Below are 23,321 nucleotides of genomic sequence, written 5' to 3' on the forward strand. Positions count from 1 at the left end.
CCTTTTTACAATTACTGGACCTGCTAATGTGTCTTTATATTCAAAATAGAGAAGAGTTTTTTTTCAGTTGTCTCACCTTGGTATTCATGAATTTGTCGTTGGAGCAGGTTGCCAGCAAAACACGCCGGTTTGTATTAGTAAACTGGCAGTGGTTGATCTGCTCTTCATGCTCATCCTCAAACACTCGCAACAGAATGCCTCTTTCCACATTCCATACCTACAATCACGGACACACACAAACACACAGGTAGGCAAATTCATATTCCAAGTCAATTATAAAAGATCAGTCGAGATATATTAGTACAGACACACAAGGAAAGGAAGTGATCTTTCTCCTGCCAAAGATTTGTACATAGACAGAGACGGAGTATGAAAAAAACAGAAGCAGCATTGGAAAAGCAAAGAAGCAGCATATGAGAAGACAGACGAAGAGCCTTTGGGGGGCTGACTGACCTTAACCTTTCTGTCACTGGAGCAGGTTGCTATGTGACGGTCATCAGGGGAGAAAGCACAACACAGGACCTCATCGTCATGTGCCTGAATCTCCTGAAGCTTCTCTCCAGAGGTACTCTTACATACCTAAAGCACAGAGATACAGTTACTTATAATTAATAATAGTAATATATCCACATTCAATGTAATCAAACAAGCAAATAATCACCCGCAGTGTTTTGCTGGCTCCACAGGAGGCAATCTTGCTGCCGTCTCTAGAAAAGCAGGCGTAATAGACTGAGTTCTGATGAGGGTGGAGCACCAGTCGTGACAGACTCTCCAGATTATTCTTGTTCCTGTGGCCACCAAACCCAGCACATTATAAATGACATTAATAAAGTGCATGTGATCTTTATAGAATAGTGACTGTCCCACAAATAGTGTACTGTGCAGTATTTTATTCAAAACACAAAACAAAAAAGCCCCATAATATTAGAATAAATATGTATTAAATTAAGTAGTGATATTCTGGATGTGAATGTGTTGGTTTAACCCTTTCCAAATCTCCCCTCATGGCAATCCAGTATTGTTTGAGGTTATCATATAGCTAGTTTTACAGTGGTTAATAAATACTTCATTATGTTAAATCAAGTGAGCGGGTGATTAAACAAATCCACACAATCAAGGAGAATTTCTAGAAACAAACACAGATTATGTTTCTCACACATCTACTAATTTCAAATATTCTACTGCATTTATTTATAGCTATTAAATAAGCAAGTTATACACTGATGAATATTTACACCCCTTTTTAGGTATGGACACCTCTGACAGCTGTTCTAGCTCTATCAGTAGAGATAAGAGAGCTAGTAGTAACTCTTCTGAGAGAGAACATGACAGAATGTGATGAAGACTTACACCCAGTCCAGGTAGAGCTGCCCCCTGTTAGCCCTCTCCTGTGCCTGCAGCAAAGCTTGTCTGTACACCTCTGAGCAGTGTGGCTGAGACAGAGCCAGCTGCACCACATCAGGGAAAGGCCTCTGCTCCAACTGATGACCGTTCAGAGACAAGAACTCCTGAAACTGCATCCTGACCTCGTTATTCTAGAGAGTGAATGACAGAAAGAAGAGTCTTAACCTTTAACTCTCTGGTTGCTAGCCACCTGTAACACACCTCTACTTTACATTTATTCTTCTTCAGATAATTATCAAATAAATGAAATGCACAAAATAAAATATTTTAAAAAACAATTTGGGAAGTGTTTTGGGGCTCTACATCTTCAAACATTTTCATTATATTGTCACGTCACACCAGTACAAAGTACATGATGCTGTGTACCTCTTGGTCGAGAATGGCACCATATTCCACATAGTCATTGATTAGATGGGCTGATCCCATTATCTGAGCCTTATTTTTTACCCAGTCCAGGGAAAACATCAGCATATACAGCTCCTAAGACGAGAGGAGAGTAACAAAGGAATGGTACATAAGAGAGACAATGACCTCTTAATTTCACATAAGTACATGCTCACATACTTGTAGGAAGACAACTCAAAGCTATGGGTCAGAAAGAATGTTTAGCTATGAAGAAGCCATTGAGTCTGTCCCAAAACCCAGTGAGCATTTTATGTCATAGTGTGCACACCACATAGGCTGTCCCAATTATTAGATACCTTAAATAAGTTGCCTACAGAGATACCTTAATCTGGTCAAATATTCTAGGTAGCATCGAACTGTTCCTCAGTCATCCCATGATGCACCACAATGCCAGCTCCCATCTATTTCGATCTTGTTCCAGAGCAAATATGATTAAAATCGTGGTAAAAATGGAGCGGCATGGTGGCACAGCAGGTAGTGTGGCTGTCACACATTTCCAGGGTCCTGGGGCTGGGGTTGTGGGTTTGAGCCCCACTCTGGGTGACTGTCTGTGAGAAGTAGGGCTGTGCCATATCGTATCATTCTCAATAATATCGTCATAATTTTTAAAACAATATAAAAAATCTATAATGATAATGATAATCTATGTTAATATTCTGACTTGTTTACGTAATGACATCATGAAGTTACCCATAATATGGCCTACATTCTTTACATTAGTGATTTAGACGCAGTGAAGTATGGTGGAAATTGGCTCTGAGGTGGAGGAATTTGCTCTAAAAAAAGGGGGAGTGACCATGGTATTGTGTAAAATACATTTTATTTAATATAATTAATAGTAATATAACAATTTGTTGAAATAGTGTGTTTTTGAAATTAAAAAAGTATTAAAAGTATTTTTCAGTGTTTTGTTCATATCGGAATATCGTTATCTCCAAAACACCCTAAAATATCATAATATTATTTTATGGTAATATAGCCCACACCTAGTGAGGGGTTTAGTGTGTTTTCCTCGTGTCCATGTGGGTTTCCTCTAGTTGCTCTGATAGGTGGTATGGTTACTCAAAAGTGTCCCTAGGTGTGAGTGAATGTGAGTCACCCTGTGAAGGAACGGCACCCCCTCCAGGGTGTGTTCCCAACTTGCGGCCAGTAATTCAAGGTGGCCTCCGGACCCACTGCGACACTGAACTGGATAAGCAGTTACAGACAATGAATGAATGAATGCTAAAAACTACACGCATCAGTTAGAATGCTGTCTACTGTGTAGTCAGTGCTTACTTAGGTAGCTCACTAGGTTTTGGGGACTAAATATATTTGCCAGACTACAGATGCCCGTCAAAAAGATATAAAATAGATAGATTTACAGAATGTTTTCAGAACAATGACCAATAATTTTTTCCTCTCCACTAAAAAATATTATTTTAAGCATAATGCCAAACCAAACACATTGTATCGCTTAGTTGTGTTTTTAGAGTTTGGAAAACAGTTAAATCATTGTTTAGACATCACATACACTTCCCTGGTAGTCTAAAGATTTTAAAATATACATACAAAAGACCGCATTTGGTGGACTGTTTTGAGCTGATCATGACAAACAAAGCATTCAACAAACTACCTTGGACAGACCGGCCCGGGCCATGTGATGTGGAAGAAATCTATACCAGTATAAGCCCTCCGCATCCGCAGAAGTGGGTGGGATTTTGTTGTAAGTCTGTTGATACTGCCTGACCACTTTACCGTGCAACTCCTGTGGGAATTTCATGTAACAGACACAACTTAGTCAGACTATGAGGAACCATGTCTCATTTGAAAATACATTATGTTAAAACATGTTAAGTACTGTAGAAAAAAATAATTAATTTATTAAGTATAGGGTTATGCTTGAAGTAGCTCAACAACAGAGAAGTTCAGCACATTTGTTCACATTTGTTCAACACTCTCAAAACAGAGTGCTTGCAGTACATCTGTCTTGCACACTACACTCTGAAGTACTTTAAGTTTAATGCTAATTTATGTTAACAACATGCAATAAATGAAAACCTGCAAATCCCAAATACAACCTTGGAAAAGCCGATCAAAATCTGAATGAAATCTGTTGAACAGCATTCATAAGCTATTGAATAGACTTAATTTGCAAAGGAGTCTTAATTGACCTGGTAGGCATTTGACGTGATCTAACTGCAATAAATGTTATAATCATAACCACATGATATATTATCACTAGTCCTTTAATTCATACACCATCATAAATTATGCTGCACTGCATTATGAATTATTAAGAACATCATATAGTGATCAGCCAAAAAATTTCAAAAGGCCTTAAAGAAAAGGGAACTTAAATACACAACACAGACAAGGGACACCTGGAAAAGATAACGAGGGGGCAGGATTACAAAGGAGACACTGACGAGGAGGCAGAACAAAGGCGGGACTAGGGCAGAGACATGAACAATAACAAACAGAGCCATGTGCACATGGTAGGGAAAACAGACATGACAGGACAAGGACATGACACTACAATCATTTCCATTTTATCAGCTTCACTGGTGATACAGGTGCACTTTGCTTTTACAGACTGTAGTCCATCTATTTATCTTCATAATTTGTTAGCCTCTTTTACATGTTCTTCATGGGTTACAGTGTTTAAAAACTCATGAAGCACTGCTGTGCCTGATCCACTCACACAAGCACAGCACACAATATCACATCCACACCACATCAGTGTCACAGTAGCACTGAGAAAGATCCACCACCCAAATCATACCTTCTATGTGGTGGTCCTGACCATTGAAGAAAAGGGCGAACAGGGGCTAATATAATATGCAGAGGAGCAAATTTATTTATTTATTTTTGTTTAGTGCTTTTTTTTTTGTTTGTTTTGTTAACACCCCAGGAGTATGAATTACAGGATACTCACCGCTAGCTGACTGCGGTTTTGCTCTGTGAGGAAGTCGAGCTGTAGATCATGCAGAAAGTAGAGATATGGACGATGGTTACAGTCCCGAAACAGTAGAGATTTATTTACAAATTCCTGAAGGACATCCTCCACTTCCTCCAGTTCCTTACCCCACAGCACAGACAGCACCTGCAAACACACACAACACAAAGAAAAGCATGAACACATACAGCAATGGGCAAAAATTATTTCAAGTAATAAAGTACAACAAATATCAGAAGAACACATCTCAACACCTTGTGGCTACTCACACTACACCTTTCTTATAGCTTCCATTCTCTTTTTAAGGTTTGCTTACGGATTTCAAAGAGATGTGTTAGAATATATATCCACAACTAGAAAGTCCAGTCTTAGAAGCTCTTATGCTTCTTATGATGTTGAGGTCTATGCTCTGGGACCAGTCTGTTCTTCTGCAAATACAAGACACTTCTGTTTGATTGGCAATTTTTTTTCTTCTCTCATTCATTAATGATCTCAACAGCTATACATTTGTATAAGAGACAGCTTTTGGAAATGTATATTTATTTATTTATTAAACTGACAATTAGTAAACATAGCCGTAGTAGCTAATCAGGCATAAAGTATGATATTAACTGCAAATCCTAATGCAGTTACTTTGTACTTCATAAGAAAAACAATAATTTAAAAAAATAATCAACGCAATCTTTACAAAATTTGGACATCCTAAGGGTTGCAAAAGATTACTTTCACATACAACTGAGAAATGAATAACTTGTACTTAAAAATTGTTTGTTCGGAAACAACCATTTTGCTGAACATAAAGCTAAACATCACTATTCTGGTTTATATTTTACCACAAATTATAAATTTGTGTTTTATCTTATCTTTATCTTATTTTATCTATGATTAGTTTTGATATCAACCTGCTGTTTGTGTTATTTGTTGGTATTATTGAATACTTTAAGCTATAACCTTAAATACCTGCTTGCTTCATATGATTTGACCTGTAGATTTAATAATAAGGTGTCCAGAAGAGCATACAAATGTAGGCCAATGTTTGTAGCAGCACACAATGTCTTTCACTCATCCCTGCTCTTCAAAAGTGAGATCATACTGTTCCTTAAGCTAAAAAAAGATCTCCTCTGAAGAGAATAACGGAATAAATAACTGAGGAGAATGTCATGGATTTTGCAATACTGGCTGACCTTGGCAGGCACTTTGATGTCCTTCTCCAGCACACTCAAGTCTTTGTAGAGCTCACTGTGTTCGTCTTTCAGGACCTGCAGGCTGGCGTCCATGGCCTGATCCAGAGCCTCGTAGTCATATGAGGAAGACTTGCGTATGCGCTGAAACTGCTTCTTCTGCAGCTGCTGCAGGTAGTAGCCCCAGCGGTCAGGAAACTCTCTCAGCAGTGCCCCAATCAGAGACACCACCAGAGGTGAGCCTGAAACAAGCCATGGATAATTACTAAACTATTCGCTCAGTTGTATTCTGTGAGTAAAAGAGTAAAGTTGCCAATCTAGATATTATAAAGTTACACTTCTGGGAAGAATTTACACCAACGCCATGTCCACACCTGTTTTTTTTAACTGGGATTTTCCTCTATCTGTTTTTGCAAATATCCCTGTCAGACGAATACAAAAATGTTTTTTTTTAGGACTATCTTGCCAGTCCAGTAGGGGGCCATAGTACCATAGAGACATCAAAACACCATGAAGTATGAGAGAAACACAGAGATTTAATCCCAAATCCCATGACATTACTGAACCAAATGAAATTATAGTGAAAACAGTTGCCTCAGTCTCCAGTGACCTAAAAGCTATTTTCATGTGGACGGGAGGCCAAAATGCAGACAAAAAAATTTTGGGATCGATATGGCCTGGGTATAAATGCTATATAACTTCTGAGGGTATTTCATTGTATGACAACCTGACTGTAACTTTTAATCGTCTAAACCAATACTCACACATACCTTAGGATACAATATTATCCCCAAGTATGGCACAAATTGATGCACATGCTTTCTCTTATGGAATTCATAATGAATGCAGTGATGAATAAATTATTCTCACTTGCTATTTTCAAACTACTTAATTTGTAGGATTTTGTAAAAAAAAATGTAATAACACACAACAGTTACCATATAATTACAAAATAGCTTTTGAATTACAATTATATATAACAAAAAAAAAAACACCTAATAATAAATTCAAATAAAATAATGACCAGGTACATATGTTAGTTGAGTACTCACAAGCACGACTTGAACTCAACCCAGATTTTTTTAAATGGAAATCCATCACATCTGACACAGCTTTATAATGTCAGCGTTTGATGTTGAGAATTGACTGTTTTTTAAGGTGATTACACAAGCTGTGTCAGTAATAGGTGTGCCTTAATTTAGCAGAGTTCACAACTTATAAATATTGCCTACATATTTTAGGATGTTTAATGAATATAAAAGTGTAATGATAATGATAGTGGACTTCAAAAGGCATGGGTGCTGCCAAGCAATATGTGGCCCTTGAAAGGTTAGCGCTTTGCGCCCCACCACCAATGTTCAAATAATTTTTATAGTCTTAGTCATTCACAGGCACTTAGAATCATCATATGACTCTCTTGTCCTCAGAACCCATTTGAAAGAAATATGGCAGGATGTTGTAATTGTTGTACTTATATACATGAAAAAGACGGCCCTGCTGTTCTTAAAACAGATCTTCTTGCTTTTTATGAAAAATTTGCTCAGATCATATCCTGATTTCTGCATCACATTGTATACATCTAACCATGAATTATGATGTTGTACCTTTGCATTCTTTCACAATGCTGCGGGCCTGCTCTGGGAGATTGTGAGGCTTTGCATTTACATACAGAGAAAGGATTTCCAAAGCTTTCTCTTCATCCAGACCACTCTCTACAGGCACGCTGTACCTCTGACCTTCAGACACACAGATACAGACAAATAATGCAATACATTTTCATACTAAATTAAAGACAAAAACAAGCAAATGTGTTATGTAAATTGTAATATCACAAGGGCCAGTAAAATCAGAGACTTATGCTTTGACTTCTTTAACTGCCCTAAAAAGTTTCAAAACTGTAGGCAAGAAATCAGCACGAGGAATTTAAGGTTTCTGTTTTCTAATCTGTTTTCAATTATTGTATAAAATAATCATGGGACTGCTTTGCCTTGTGATACATTTTAACATTTCAATCCAAATAAATAAATAAAAATGAAACTACACAATTTGGCTATATAGATCATGATCCTACAACTGAAAATAAGTAAAATAATTAGCATTGAAACCATTATAGAAATATCACAGGCTAATAACATAATTCCTTAACAATTTCTAGCATTTAACTAACTTCACTAATTTAGTCACTCCACATACAATAGCAGGAGATACTCACCACTCACAGAGTCGGTCAGACTCCTATTCCGAGTGGTCAGAAGGACTCGACACTGGATATCAAAAGCCCTAAGTGTATAGCTATCCCACACATCATCCAGAATTAGTAGAGCCCTAGAACACAAGGAGAAACATGATTAGGAAAAAGGGATATGCCTCAGTTTAACAGTAGTCTATGCCAACATGTCACAAGTCTTTCCCTTTTTATCTCACAAATCACTTAAGGACACAAGATATTTAACAATTAACAGCTTACACTACGTTATGTGAATCCAGTGCACTAGGTTTGGCAGGAGGATGACAAACTTTACAGCTTAAACAAGATTAAACTGTTAAAGCTCCCTGGCATCAATTAAGAGCTTCAAACACTGTTTCTTTTACTTGTTGTGATGTAGTCTGCTGTTTTATTTTAAATATATATAATTTTGAATATGGGGCGGCACGGTGGCACAGCAGGTAGTGTCGCAGTCACACAGCTCCAGGAACCTGGATGCTGTGGGTTCAAGTCCCGTTCCGGGTGACTGTCTATGACATGTTTTTATGGGCTTTTTCCGGGTGCTCCGGTTTCCTCCCACGGTCCAAAAACACACGTTGGTAGGTGGATTGGCGACTCAAAAGTATCCTTAGGACTGTGTGTGTGTGTTGCCCTGTGAAGGACTGACGCCCCCTCCAGGGTGTATTCCTGCCTTGTGCCCAGTGATTCCTGGTAGGCTCCAAAACAACCACGACCCTGAACTGGATAAGCGGTAAAAGACAATGAATGAATTAATGAATTTTGGATATGGGTGGAGTCTGGATTACCTTGGAAACCTGCGGAGCATGAGGAATCTCAGGCGCTCTTTTGCCTCTTCAACAGAACTGGGTGGCCTCTGAGATGGCTCCGAAATCTGACTTTGCTCCAACCTGAAACACAGTGACTGCATCCTCACCAGAAGATCTGCTCTCTCACACTGCCCAACAGACAGCCAGTGAACTCCATCTGGAAAGCACTCTGCAGAAATGAAAGATAAAAGAGGAAGGTATAAATTAATCTATAACTAATGCATTTTTTCAGAATGTATAGATAAAAAAAAAAAAAAAAAAAAAAAAAAAAAACTTAACTTAACTGAGCTTAACTCAGAGAATATATTGAGTCCAGTGATTTACTGTACCTACATCTTATCTATCTATTGCTGTTTAATGAAACAATGAAAGAGAAATAATAATAATACTATAATAAATATATATCATATTATATAATAACAAAAAAATAATAATAATAATAATAATAATAATAAGATTCAATGTTATTTGTGCTTTGTAATCTTTGAAACCAGAAGCACTGGTTTTACCATATTCTAACCAAAGTGTCCAAAACCATATCTTTCAACAGAACATGGTTTGTTTTAAAACAAGCTCTCAGACAGCTAAAAATAATAGCTTTAATAGTTTAATTTCCCATTTAAAAGATGTCGTACACTGTACCATTGATTAAAGTGTGGTCTCTCACTGCCTCTGCAGCCAATACAGACTTCCCTGAGCCAGCCATTCCGAACACAGTGATCCAACCCACTGTATTCTGCAGTTTGTACATCATCTCCCGGATCTTGTTAAGTAAACCAGGACGGTTTACAAAAACTACAGGCCTCTGAGGCACCCCACCTTCACTCAGTATTACTTGCACTGAAATCATTAGAGCACAGAGAAATCAGATACATAAACCTAAAACACAGCGTATATAAAATACTCCAGTAAACACTTTAATTTTTTTATTGTTAGGAAGTGGTTCTCAAATTTTTTCTGCAGTGCCTACTTTCTGTATATAAGAATATTTATCAGCATCCCCCTCCCATCTCTGCAACACATGTACAGATGTTTTGCTTCCAAGCTCTCCTGGAATTTATTTTAAACATTGTCATTCATACAGAACTGCCTCTTTATACTGAACAAAACATAATAAAGTGACAAATCACTTTTAGAGTGGAATTATTGCAAGTGACGTGCATTATGCATGTATTGATTTCCCTTGCTGCGCCTGCCTGCAATAGTCACCCCAGGGGAGCACCTGCCCCTACTTTGGGAACCACTGCTATAAGGGATGGTAGGTCACTGAATAAAAGGTTTGGAGGTTCATTACCATCCTTAGTTCAACAGAACAACATATTTTAATAAATGTCAGCATTTGTGGCGCAGCAGGTAGTATCGGAGTCACACAGCTCCAGGGACCTGGAGGTTGTAGGTTGCAGGTGCCACTCCGGGTGACTGTCTGTGAGGAGTTGGTGTCAGAGTGTGTGAGTGAATAAGTGTGCGCGTGTCGCCCTGTGAAGGACTGAATGAATGAATGGCCAGTTTGTGAGCTCTGCATACATTATACACTACTGAACAGGTGTACCGTTGTGGCTGTACTTCTAAACAGGTTTAAGTCTTCACCTGTACCAATTCAATACTGGCCATTTTCTGAAAATAGGGCAAGAGTAGACAAGATATTATTTGGATGCCCTGAAATTCTCAGTGGAATTACACAGTGGTAGGATTATGCCAGTGAGTCAAAGATGTCCACAGAAAATAAATGGCTACATAATTACAAAAATCATGTGTGCATGACAACAGATGAGCTATGTTTTCTAACAGTATAAAGAAGTGCCAAAAAAGGTAGATATTAAGTGTTTACTTGGTACTTTAAAATGCAAAAAGAAGCAGTCATTTGAGCTTTACCAGAGGGGGACATTCCATTGGGATAGCTCTTTTCATACTCAGGACTGAGCTGCGGCAAATCATTGTGAAGCAGACAGGCCAGGTCTCCATAGCTCTCACGGATCAGGGCATTGTAGAAAGAGATGTAGGCCCTGTTGTCTTTCCTCAGGAGCACCTCCAGCAATGCTGCTGCCTGCTCTTTTCTAGTATGCTGAACAGAGAGATAAAGCAGCACCACTGAATACAGAGTCATACACATTGCATTGCCCCACAACAAAATTAGCAAATTATTCATAATCTTTTTTTTCAGTTATTAAATGTGTTAAAATTGGGCTTTTAAGTACTTTTTGCTGGACCAAAAAAACCTTTCTGGAAACACTGTTTTTCATTAAATTCTTCAAAACTTCACATGCACATTTGTGCAAATGTGTACAAAATATGTAACATGAATAAGAAGAGAGGTAAAATAGAAAAAGAAAAACTAATCTGAGAATGTTTAAATCATTGAATATCACTGAAAATGTTGTTCGTAAGTTCATAAGTAGTTTAATACAGTAATACTTTCTATTGAAATTATTTTATTCATTTTACTTCTAAGCTTCACATTTAAGAAGATGAAATACAAAAAAAAAAATTATCTTGGTAGATGTTCATGTTTAACCAGTATCTGTGTCTATATGACAGACCTTGCTGAGTACCATGTCCTCCTCGTCACTTGTTAGGACACCATCACTGATCATGTGGTCCATGAGGTAAGAGGCCTTTATATCCTGCTCCAGAGTCACCTTGGAGCGCAGCAAACAGCTACGAGCCCGCTCCTCCATCTCCACACACACAGCGTCCCCTACAGGTACAACTGTAGTGACAGACATGACAATATTTCATGTTTATTTGTTTGTTATATTGTTGGACTCCAAGAGATTCAATTTATTAGTTGATGATATCATCTGTACTGTACTGCTTTGTGACTGGTTACACCTTTGGCTTTTAAAGCTTAAGTGTAGAAGAGAGGAACAGTGCTGTACCCACTTCCCTGCCTCTGCTGTCTTTCAATAAGACTCAGTTCTGAAACCTTCTGTTCCCCTACAAGAGTTATTTTTTTGAGGAAGGCACTTCTACTTTAAAAAAATAGTAGGACATTTACTTGCATAGAATGAGCTTACTCAACTTGATCCAACTGTCATGAGTGGCTAAAAAAAAAATGTCACACACTAAATTTATGCAGTCATAGTCTACTCACCATATAGGTGGTATATTTATTACAGATTGTAGTTTCTTTTGTTGCTTTGCAAACTTTGTTAGCCTCATTTAATCCTGTTCTTCAATGGTTAGGAACTCCAGAGTACCACCACAGAAGAGGTATTATTTAAGTGGTGCCCAAATCTTAGTGCTGCAGTGACTGAGCGATGTTAGTGTGTGTTGTGCTGGCAAGAGTTTATCAGACACAGCAGTGCTGCTAAAGTTCAACATGCCCAATTACTATCCAATCTGTTAGATACACATACCTTACAGTCACACAGAGCAGGGCTCAAACCCACAACCTTAGGTCCATGTAGTTTTGTGACAGTGACACTACCTGCTGTGCCACTGTGTCGTCGCATTTGTAGATGCAATGTCAGAGAAAATGACTTATCTTTTGCTGCAGAGTTTGTGTTGGTCATCCTCTACTTACTTCATAAGCGGTCACAAGATGCTGCCCAAATGACACCATTGGCTGAATATTTAGGATTGGTGGACTATTCTCAGTCCAGTAGTTACACAGAGCGATTTAAAAACTCCAGCAGCACTGCTGTGGCTGATCCACTCGTACCAATGCAACACAACAACAATCACGTCAATGTCACTGCAGCGTTGAGAAACAATAATAGCTGAATAGCACACTCTCTCTGTTGGACTGTGAGGTTCTGGCCATTGAAGAACAGGGTAAAATGGTAAGCTAAAGAAATGAGTGTAGAAAATTAGCATGTGTGCATTTTTAGGCAACATATCAGACCTGTGCTGTATATATTAAAAGTTATATACTTCTCAGACACGAAAGGATTCTAAATAATTCAACAAAGGTAAGACAGGTTATTTACCACTTCAGGGGTGTTTACTCCACGGTGTAGTAACTTCCCTTGACTTAACACATTCATTTAATTAGCTAGGTACTAATTCATAATTTTGACTAGAGCAGTGAAATCCTATACTTTGCTGTGGGTCTCTATGACCAAGCTGTGGGTTTGAATATGAAAGTGCAACAGAGATCAACAAAAGTCTGACTCGTATTTCAGACAGTTCAACACAGAGACAGACGCCAACATAAACAGAGCTTTAAACACGACGAGGAAAACCAACACCGACATACTCACAGTTCTCTTACAACATGGAGGACGTACTGAAGCCTGTTTTATAGGTTTAAGATTATTAAATGTTATTTGAATGACAGTATCAGCCAAAGATCCACTTCCACACCTACTCCTTCTCACAGAGCCTTCCTAGGTCTCAACAAAAACAACTTCCCCGGCGAACCTCTGCCAATAGGAAGGCGCCACGCAGTCACGTGACTTGATGAGGTCATGCACACAGTAGCTAGGCAGAGGGCGCATACTGGAGATGGAGGAGTGCTTTATGAAAAGACTATAATTTACAGTGATTTTTCTATCTTCGGCAACCGCTTTGCTTAAGATTGCCGAATTAAATGTTCAGTTACAGCAATTTTAATAATCCTTCACTCGCAGACACTAAAACCTTCACTGTGAATTTACCTTCAAGGGTTAGGGCAGGGATTAAAGAAAAATAAATCTTCTGAATGATTTTTTAGAAGATTCCTATAGGTTTTTACCTTTAAAAATAATGCAGAGTCAGTGTACGCACCCTGACCCTTCACACCTGCTAAACAAATTAAATCGTGATATTTGTAAAAGGCTTCAAAATACATTTTATTTAAATACCTGAGTACCAATAGTGTTTTAGGGGAAGATTTTAAACTGTTTTCCTAGTGTATATTTAACACTGTTTTGAATCTGTAAAATAAAGGTGACTTCAATCAACTGTTTTCAGAATTTTTCAATGCATGTGTTTATTTAATCTTATAACAAGATCGTAGACAAGACAACCATGCATCGAAACTTAGCTAATTGCGGCAGCATTACATAACTTAAAGAATTTAATTATTCTTATAATTGCAAAGGTTTTATTCACCATAAGCCTGACACTATGCAAAACCTGATGCCTGTTTCAGGATTTGACTCAAAAAATGAAAGATGAGGAAAAAAAGGGCTGGAACATGTGGCTGTGATTTCACACTAAATGCACTCAGCACCAGTCGTTTGACCACAGTGAAAAAATAAATAAATAAACAAATAAAACTTTACAATGGATCAGGTTTATGGAAAAAAAAACTCCCTCCACGACTTCTCCCAGAATTACCCTTTTTTATTAATTAGCATCCCTAAATGTTTTAATCACACATGCAATTTTTTTTTGTTTAAATCAGTTTTGCTCCTGTGATTTCTCCTGCATTTCAAAACTGTAATTCTCTTTTCTGATACCAAATGTTCATTCTTATCCTCTGTTATTCAGACACAACATTAAGACCACAACACTGCATCAACCCTCAACAGCATGATTCAACTAAGCGGGTAACAGCTATGATGGAAACCCACCATAATGATGGAAAGATTTAATCCCTGGGTACCTAGAAAGCCATATTCTATATGAAATATTCATTCATTTTTTCTTCATTCATCTTCTTTAGGGTTGCAGTGGGTCGCAAAATATTAGCAATCACCGTGGACAAAGTGGGAACACGCAGCCCCAGTCACTCTCTCTCACAGCTGTGGGCAGGTTTTGAACAGCCAATCCATATACCAACATGTGTTTTTGGATTGTGGGAGGAAACCCATTCATATACAGGGAGAACACAGACTGTGACAGGGTTGGAACCTATAACCCCAGGACCCTGAATCCCTGGGCTGTCTGTACTGTATGTAGACAATAATTCTTTGTGTAAACAAGGAGCTTACATGGGGGCATACTGGGTTGTGTACAGCCCAGATGAGGGCCTATGTTTAACATATCTTGGTCTTGTCTCTGACATTAAAGGGCATCCTTATGTAGTGCCAACATTTAAGGTTGCTGTGTACAATATTAATCTGGTACACTTTTTTTGTAAAATATATCAAAATCTCCTTAGAGTTTGTTAGTTGTGTGCTGGAAAAAAGGTTCAGTGTTCCTAATCAGCCATGGCTCTGTGTATGGGAAACAAACAAAATTGTTTTTCCAAGAAACACAACACTTCATGCAGCACTTCAGAAGGACCACTGAAGGGAGGGGTGTATTTGTTTTGCTGTAAGTTCGAATTTCAATAGATGTTCTTCAGAATGGTATACAGTGCCTTAATCCTGTATGTGGAAGAAAGTGCACATTTTGATTACTGAGAAGTAATTCAGAGCTATTTCATGTGAAATTCCACTGTAATTCCTTTACAGTGGTGGTGATAAAAACCTCAGGTAGTGAAGTCTGCAGTGAGTGGAAAAGTGGAAAATCTGAAATAAAAAAGCATGTCTTTTACCTTACAATTCTCTCTCCTCCAAGAAAATAAGTTTTAGGATAAAAGCTTAAATCTGGAATCAAGCAATGTATCTGTAAATATTTTGTTGTATCTCTAGAACAAAATATTCACACCAAATCAATAAAAAATTCCAGTTTTAATAATAAACTATAGATTTTTCTCAGAAATCAATATTTAAGTGTACATTAACATTGTGTTAACCTTGTGTTAACAAAGGTTGTGTGTTCGAGCCTTGTCTTGGGTCACTGTGTGTAAGGTGTATGTTGTGTTCTCCCTGTGTCTCCAGGTGCTCTATATTTTTCTCACACACCAAAAACACATGCTGGTAGGTGGATTAGCAATTCAAACATGTCCAAAGGTGTGAGTGAATGTGCAAGTTTGTGATGCCCTGTGCGCGGTCCAGTGTGTGTTCCCACCTTGCATATAATGATTCATAACCAACTACGACCCTGAAAAAAATGAGTTGTTTGCAGAACATTATTGAAAACAAAAATCAATAAATAAATGTGGATCTGTACTGTAGCTTTTTCTAACAGTATTCAGTGGTTGTTAAAAGTTGGAAATTAAGAAATTAACTCATAAAAACGAAAATGAATATACCCAGGACACAAAATATTAAGCCACTTATCGGACCACATTCAATCGCAGATACATTAGACTTTCAAGGCCATGCACCATTACTTTGCCATAGTGCCACCATGTGGTCATATAATTGAAATGCTGGCAAATTCTGTAAACAAACTAGAACTGTTGGGTCTTTATGCATGTCAGCCACATCGTAAAGAGGTAAACTTTAATTCGGTAACAAAACTCTATGATATGGTTAAAATTTATGACTTATATCAAAATAGCTAAAATAACTGTGGATATTTTAACAATAACTGTGCAAAAGTGGATATTCTCATTTTACAGCTATTTTTGTCCTTAAATATTTCTTTATAAACTGCATATATTAATAAAACTAAAACATTTATATTCTGTAGTGACTGTCAAACAACAGTTTGATCAATCAATTTACAAAAATAAGATTCTTGAAAAAAAATATAGAAGATAAGTAAGAAGAAAAAAAATTCACTTGGTGCTTGGTACTACGCTTATGCTCTCCGTATCTTGACGCATTCTGCTTATACACTGGGGACAGCATAAGCTTACACAGTTCAAGAAACAAGTGATTTTTTAAATTTTTTTATTTTAACTATCTTGTTGCACAATGACAATAAAAGCACGATTATCACGTTATAGTGGACAGATGCGTGTAATGCAATCAGTAGACTCATTTAAGCGAATATATTTTAAACAGGCATATTTATGTCCTCCATGCCTCATTTACCTGAGCTCATACTGTTTGTTTTTTTATTTAGGGAAAAAACATTATATGCATATTATTTTGATGATGTCTTGAACTGTATATACCAAAGCTGCGAGAAGGTTGCGCGATTGAAACCATATTCAAATTTTGTTTATCAACTGTTGGTGTTCCCGTGGGATAAAATATATATTGTTAAATGTTTGTTTGTTTGTGTGTGTGTGTGCGCGCGCGATATATAGCTATATGTCAAATATATAGTTTATATATGTGTTTGTTTTATACACTAATTATAGTATTATCAATTCATTTTCAATATCCGATCGTTTTTGACCAGAAGCACCATGTATAAGTTACATAAAACACACACATTTTAACATTTATTTTATATGTTTAAATACCATGTGTGAACAAAGTGTAATGGAACCTCATGATAAACATATGCAATGTATAACCTTTTAAAGAGGAAATCAGTCCGATTTAACAATAACACGTCATATTTTAATTGTAGCTGTCTGTATTATTTAGCTTTTTTAAACGTATTGCATAAGCTGACTGCATAGTAACGGGGCATTCAGTGTGAAACAATATTTGCCTACGCCGACTAACCTGCCGTCGTGTCTCAAATCAACGCCTTGAGCCCTGTGTAGTGAGCTACACAGTTGTAGAACTAAATAACAGCATGTCATTTACAAGTTCCAGTTCGCCACCAAAGGTAAAGGATGTACTTTGTATTCTAAATATTGTAGCGATATGGTCAATTGTCTATCAATCATCAACAAACATAACTAGTTGTTCCATACATAGTGTAAAATGGGGCGGTTTAAGACAAGACCAGCATTTTCCCGGCGTGGCAGAAGGAAAACGCGTTCTCAGGGCCTGAACCAATCAGTGTGCAGCTAGTCACATATTCTGAGATTTGACCAATAGGATTGCGCGGCGTGGTACAGAACTTTCGCCGAGTCACTGTTAGAATGTTGGGCGTCCGAAAATGTATCAGCTGTTCTGTCAAGCGTCAGAGGCAGCTGGAGGCCGACAGCCGTGTTAGCGCTTTGGTAAGACTTAACTTTTTAATATATACTTACTCCATATTCACTACACTGTAAATGTATTTACTGCGCAGAGGAGACGTTATAAAATAAAATAAAAGTGAGAGAGACGCGTTTAATATCTTCTATTCACCTACAAATGTCAAAGTATAGCTTCTCTCTTCTTATACGAATAATATTTCCCTCTTCTTTTATACTGAAGTTAACATTTACAGCAACAAACAGCTGACTTACTTTGAGTTGTTTTTATGCAAATTAAATAGACAATAGATGGAGCACTGGATCTGTATTTGATCTGAATACATTGGTTCAATTTTTTTGTTACCACATACGAGTATTTTATGTTGAGTATTTTATGTCTTTTTCAGTGTAACCTCTCCTAAGGTTTAACGTGTTTATAAACAGCTAAAGTCGGCTTCTGTAACAGTTCTTGAGATGTAGAGCAGTTAACAGGCTCATGAGTTGACTACACAGCTGTGACTTCACTTGTGGTCTCTGTCTTTATGGAAATACGCCTCAGCAAACTGCCAAAGTAGCTGTTAACTGTTCAAACGTGTGAAATGATGTTGACAGCCACTGTTTCCTTTCTGTCACAGGTCTGACAGCAGCCATGGCCTCTGCTCAGTCTGTGTTTACACTGGCTGTGTGTATTCTGATGATCACAGAGCTCATCCTGGCTGAAGAAGACTACTATGAAGTCCTGGGAGTGCCAAAAGATGCCTCTGAACGTCAGATCAAGAAAGCCTTCCACAAGTTGGCCATGAAGTATCATCCGGACAAGAACAAGAGCCCAGATGCTGAGGCAAAGTTCAGGAAGATTGCTGAAGGTGTGTTAACTGCCCTGCTGTCTAGGGATGGGCAGTTTTATATTAAAATATCAAGGCCTTCTGTCATTATTGTGATTTTGAACAATGATTCTCACACATTTAGGATATAAACTATTCAAGAAAGTATAGGGGGGCGGCACGGTGGCGCAGCAGGTAGTGTCGCAGTCACACAGCTCCAGGGGCCTGGAGGTTGTGGGTTCGATTCCCGCTCCGGGTGACTGTCTGTGAGGAGTTGGTGTGTTCTCCCCGTGTCCGCGTGGGTTTCCTCCGGGTGCTCCAGTTTCCTCCCACAGTCCAAAAACACACGTTGCAGGTGGATTGGTGACTCAAAAGTGTCCGTAGGTGTGAGTGAATGTGTGTGTGTCTGTGTTGCCCTGTGAAGGACTAGCGTCCCCTCCAGGGTGTATTCCTGCCTTGCGCCCAATGATTCCAGGTGGGCTCTGGACCCCCCGCGACCCTAAATTGGATAAGCGGTTACAGATAATGGAAGAAAGTATAGGAGCTTCTTTTATTTCCATCTACTCTTTCTGCTTCAGAAATACAGACATGTCATATGTGCAAAGATCTTTATAATGGAACATTATTCCAAGTTGTTCCACTAAACACACAGCTTTTATAGCAGTTAATTTAATAGTAATTTAAAGGCTTTGAAATATAATTTTTGGTTTTAACAACTGTTTTCCCTAGTAATAAAGAAGTCCCATTTTCTTTTGTGTATGGTGAAGATCACAGGATATTTATTGGTTTAATTTGTGTTATTGCTTTTCCCTTCGAGAGAAAAACACCCATAAAACTGCACAGTGCAGTTTTATTGAATGTAACAGTAGAGAAGTGATTGAGTTTCGTAATAATAACATCTTTCTTTACCTCATTTTGTTCCTCAGCCTCTGAAACGTTATCTGACAGCAAGAGGCGGCTGGAGTATGACCAGATGAGCAGTAGCCCATTTGGCCGAAGTAGCACAGGCACAAGCAGCAGCCACTTCCATCAACCATTCAGCTTTAATTTTGAGGACATTTTCAGAGACTTTGATGTTTTTGGACAGTCGGCACACTCCCAACATAAGAGGCACTTTGAAACCCACTTTAAAACCCACGAAGATATGCACAGAAGACACAGCAGACACTTTCAGAATTCTTTTGGCGGTGACATGTTTGATGACATGTTCACAGATATGTTCTCATTCACTGGACACTCGGACAGCACTGGGAACAGATTTCAGAGATCTGCCGGACAACAACATTGCAGGACAGTCACAGAGCGCAGAGGAAACATGGTTACCACATACACAGAGTGCTCCTGATTGAAACTCAGTTAAAGTTCAGATGCTTTAGTTTGATGTTAATTTAATTTCTTGCTGTTGCTCACTGTGTTTTGAATTTGAATCAGTATTGGTGGCATTTATTAATGCATTGTGCAAATAATTAAATGCTACAAAGTTAGTTGAAGGGCTCAAGTTCAGTCTGAAACAGTGCTAAGAATGTACATTTATGTGCATTCTTGTAGATGATTAGTGTTTGGCAACACAAATATAATTCGGTTAAATAAGATTTAAAAATACATAAACGTTTCTTATTTTACAGAAAAGTATATTGAATTAGTTACTTAGAGCCTTTCAATATAAGTGTTGAAAACCATCTAATTAAGTATCACAAATTTAAGGAATGGTTTGATTTCAAATGAGCATTTTCGCATTATTCATTTATTCATTCATTAATTTATTCAGTGTCTGCAACCGCTTATCTAGTTCAGGGTCGTGGTGGGTCCGAAGCTTACATGGAATCAATGGGCGCAATGCGGGAATACACCCTGGAGAGGGCGCTAGTCTTTCACAGGGCGACACATTCACTCACACCTATGGACGCTTTTCAATTGTCAATCCACCTATCAACGTGGTTTTGGACCGTGGGAGGAATCCGGAGCAAACCCATGAGGACACGAGGAGAACACACCAAACTCCTCACAGACAGTCACCCAGAACGGGACTTGAACCCACAACCTCCAGGTCCCTGGAGCTGTGTGGCTGTGACACTACCTGCTGTGCCCCTGTGCCACCCATTTTGGCATTAGTAATATATAATAATGTATAAATCGATACGTTTTTCTTATGCACAACAAAAAATGTTTTCCAAGACACCAATATTTCCATCACAGTTGAGAGTATGTTATTCTAAGCTGTTGGCCAATGTTTAACCAGTCTTTGGCTAGGGCTTTAATTCTCAGGAAGGAAAAATCTTGATTTATCAGTTATATATATTTTTTAATCAAACTAATCCTTTTAATATTTATGTTCATTCTTTTGTTGAATGCTGCACAATGTTTGAAAAAGAAGAAACTTTACAGTGATCTACCTAATGAATATGTAATTTCCTATATCTTCCATTCATTTATGCACAGCAGGATCAACACAGTTTATGCTATATTTCAGGGCTGCCATGCTGGTTTGGGGGCTGGATGAGACATGGTGGTCAATTAAAGGAAAATGTTGCCATTTTGTAATCTAATCTTCATTTGCTGCCTCTGTAGGGCAATAATTTAGCTTTAGTTGCTTGAATTTAAAAAAGAGCACAAAATATATTGACTCAAAACACACCAAAGACAGAAGACAATGGGCAGGTGGTTCTGTTTGCGTCAGCTGAATTACTGTCTATTGTAATCGACTTTCTGATGCTGAGATTATTTTCAAAGAGCTTTCAGGTTCTGAAATCGGGGGAGTCCCCCAAAATGTGCAATAATCACGTGTAAACCCTTCGCTGTTTGGGAATCCTGTTAGGTAACATCTGTAATATTTTATCATTGCAAACTTTTCAGTGCCTCAGGCTAAACAGCAACTTCAGAAGGGGTTTTTATAAAGGGACATATTTGCATTCAGTGGAAAGTCAAAAATTAATAATAATAAAAGGTTGTGTATTGTGATTGATAAAGATCTGGCATGAAATGATGGTAAAATATAATTTTTTTTCCTTAAAGTGGTGAAACAAACAGATTTATATCAGTTGCCGTCTGTATGATAATATGATTTATATTTTTGTGGCTTTCAGAGGCAAACTGTTAAAGCCTTCCATCTATTGTGGCAATAGTTATACTTAAATAGAATTTTTATTACTACAGGATTTCCTTCATCATTTTCTTCAGCTTCACCAACTGTTACCTCATGTCATGGCTTAGATGACATACAGGAAGATGTGCAATATGTAACAAGCACTTAATGCGCTTGTTTTTTTTTTTTCTGTTTGTGTGTGCACACACTTTTTAATGCACGACTGCCTTCCTAACCTTTTTAAAGTTGTTTGGTTGTCTTGATCAAATGCACTTATTTTGTGTTGCTTTGATTCCATAAACAATACACTGCATACAAATGTTTGTTCTGTTTTTGTATTACAATCATGCAGCAAGCACAATCCCATAATCTTATTCATTATAATTTTTCCATGATCCTACAGTACATGTTTGAGACAGGGCTATATAATGAAATACAGAATCTAAGGGGACCAGTTTCTTCAAATCTCATTAACGAAAAAGCATTGGAAAACAAATCAATACGTTTAAACCTTATCATCATAATTTCATTATCAACCTATGGACATTTCCTCAATAAGGTTTGCTGACCTGAATATTGCCCATGCCATTGTCTTTACTTTCTTGTTTGTTTACATAAGAATAAACATCACCCATATTTTAGCCGTTGGCTCTGTTCTGTTGGTTTTCTCTGTTCTCTCTTTTATTGAAAATAATAGTTACATTTTATTTATGTTTAATTTATTTAGGATATTTATGCATTTTTATATTCCAGTGCCTAAATATCCTTAATAACTAATGGCTCTTCAAAGGGGTGTATGGAGTTATGCTATTATATAATGGCAATTATTTTCTGGACAAAATTTTGATAAGAACAAAGAGAAACTAGGCAAGCTTAGTTCAGTCAGATTGCCATTAACCATATAGTCATTGTCACAGAGGTTTTCTGGCATTTCAAAAACAGGAAAGCCCAAAATACATACCCTTGTCAATGGAAGGTCTGGAGAAGCTTTGGTGTTTCATTTCAATGCCTTTGTTTACATGTGGTTTTTATTATGTGATTGTGTTGTGCAGAAAATATGGAGGGCAGGACTAATGAATGCAGAAATGAAAAAAGGAGCACTAAGTTTTGATCATAATATATAACATCAGCATCAGTGATTTTCTTGTTCATTTTAAAACTAAATACTAGATTATTTATCACCAAAGAACAAAGTAGACTAAGAACATTTTGTTGATTTTAAGAATTACATTTATTTTATTGAATGTAACAGGTTAAAGCATGTGAAGTTTAAGGAGGCTGTATAAAGTTTTATAAACTCACTCCCTACCACTTCCCTTTATAATATTTCAGCCAAGGATGCACACTCATGTGAAATAAAACAAATTCAGCAGTCCTCTGTGAAATATAATATGTGTGTAAATGTTGCAGAGTTTCGAGCCATCCTACTGAGCTTGTGAACAGTGGAGAAACACAGAACTGTCTTATCTCCTGTCTTAAACTGTTCTTTGGTTCCAGCTGGGAACAATTTTTTTCTGGTTCGCGAACACAGTTCTCTCTGTGAAATACGGCTGTATTAACAGTTCCTACTCACGCATGCGTGTTTCGACATTAGAAGTCAGTGAGTCAGTAAGAGAAAATAGACATGGCAAAGGCCTAAAAACATTCTGAAATATTCTTTTAGGAAAGCTAGTTTTGTTCTCAAGCACATTAATTAGATTAGCGCAGGGCCCATCAGTGTTAGCTTTACATA

The 23,321-nt window shown here is 37.6% G+C and overlaps 2 protein-coding genes across 7 annotated transcripts in view; one reads left to right on the plus strand and one right to left on the minus strand.

Annotated features, from left to right (window-relative positions):
* The window catches only part of apaf1 (apoptotic peptidase activating factor 1), a 60,147-nt gene extending 42,769 nt beyond the window's left edge, over positions 1-17,378 (minus strand). For 3 of the 6 annotated variants that reach the window (XM_066669392.1, XM_066669394.1, XM_066669396.1), the window contains exons 1-15: positions 13,164-13,290; positions 11,499-11,668; positions 10,834-11,023; positions 9,604-9,801; positions 8,941-9,130; positions 8,141-8,253; positions 7,533-7,664; positions 5,932-6,170; positions 4,727-4,894; positions 3,425-3,556; positions 1,771-1,884; positions 1,351-1,535; positions 662-788; positions 454-579; positions 77-217 (exon numbers count right to left, since the gene is read on the minus strand). In XM_066669392.1, coding sequence (XP_066525489.1) covers positions 77-217; positions 454-579; positions 662-788; positions 1,351-1,535; positions 1,771-1,884; positions 3,425-3,556; positions 4,727-4,894; positions 5,932-6,170; positions 7,533-7,664; positions 8,141-8,253; positions 8,941-9,130; positions 9,604-9,801; positions 10,834-11,023; positions 11,499-11,636 — 2,193 coding nt within the window. In that variant the 5' untranslated portion in view covers positions 11,637-11,668; positions 13,164-13,290. Of the gene's footprint in view, positions 1-76; positions 218-453; positions 580-661; positions 789-1,350; positions 1,536-1,770; positions 1,885-3,424; positions 3,557-4,726; positions 4,895-5,063; positions 5,176-5,931; positions 6,171-7,532; positions 7,665-8,140; positions 8,254-8,940; positions 9,131-9,603; positions 9,802-10,833; positions 11,024-11,498; positions 11,669-13,163; positions 13,291-17,282 lie in introns of those variants that run through there. The other 3 variants (XM_066669393.1, XM_066669395.1, XR_010802275.1) reach the window with 3 other exon arrangements.
* A 258-nt stretch (positions 17,379-17,636) lies between these two features.
* Positions 17,637-22,154, plus strand: dnajb9b (DnaJ heat shock protein family (Hsp40) member B9b). The gene is made up of 3 exons (XM_066668633.1): positions 17,637-17,728; positions 18,319-18,549; positions 19,434-22,154. Exons 2-3 carry the CDS (start codon positions 18,333-18,335, stop codon positions 19,850-19,852), a joined length of 636 nt encoding a protein of 211 aa, XP_066524730.1. The 5' UTR covers positions 17,637-17,728; positions 18,319-18,332; the 3' UTR covers positions 19,853-22,154.
* Positions 22,155-23,321: the final 1,167 nt, after the last annotated feature.

Source organism: Hoplias malabaricus, chromosome 4 (assembly GCF_029633855.1).
Source record: "Hoplias malabaricus isolate fHopMal1 chromosome 4, fHopMal1.hap1, whole genome shotgun sequence".
Taxonomy (NCBI): domain Eukaryota; kingdom Metazoa; phylum Chordata; class Actinopteri; order Characiformes; family Erythrinidae; genus Hoplias; species Hoplias malabaricus.

Excerpts from the sequence above, each read along its gene's own strand:
- dnajb9b (XM_066668633.1), top strand. The coding sequence starts at position 18,333 with ATGGCCTCTGCTCAGTCTGTGTTTACACTGGCTGTGTGTATTCTGATG. Across the intron at positions 18,550-19,433 it reads GTTCAGGAAGATTGCTGAAG|CCTCTGAAACGTTATCTGAC; the intron begins GTGTGTTAACTG and ends TTTGTTCCTCAG.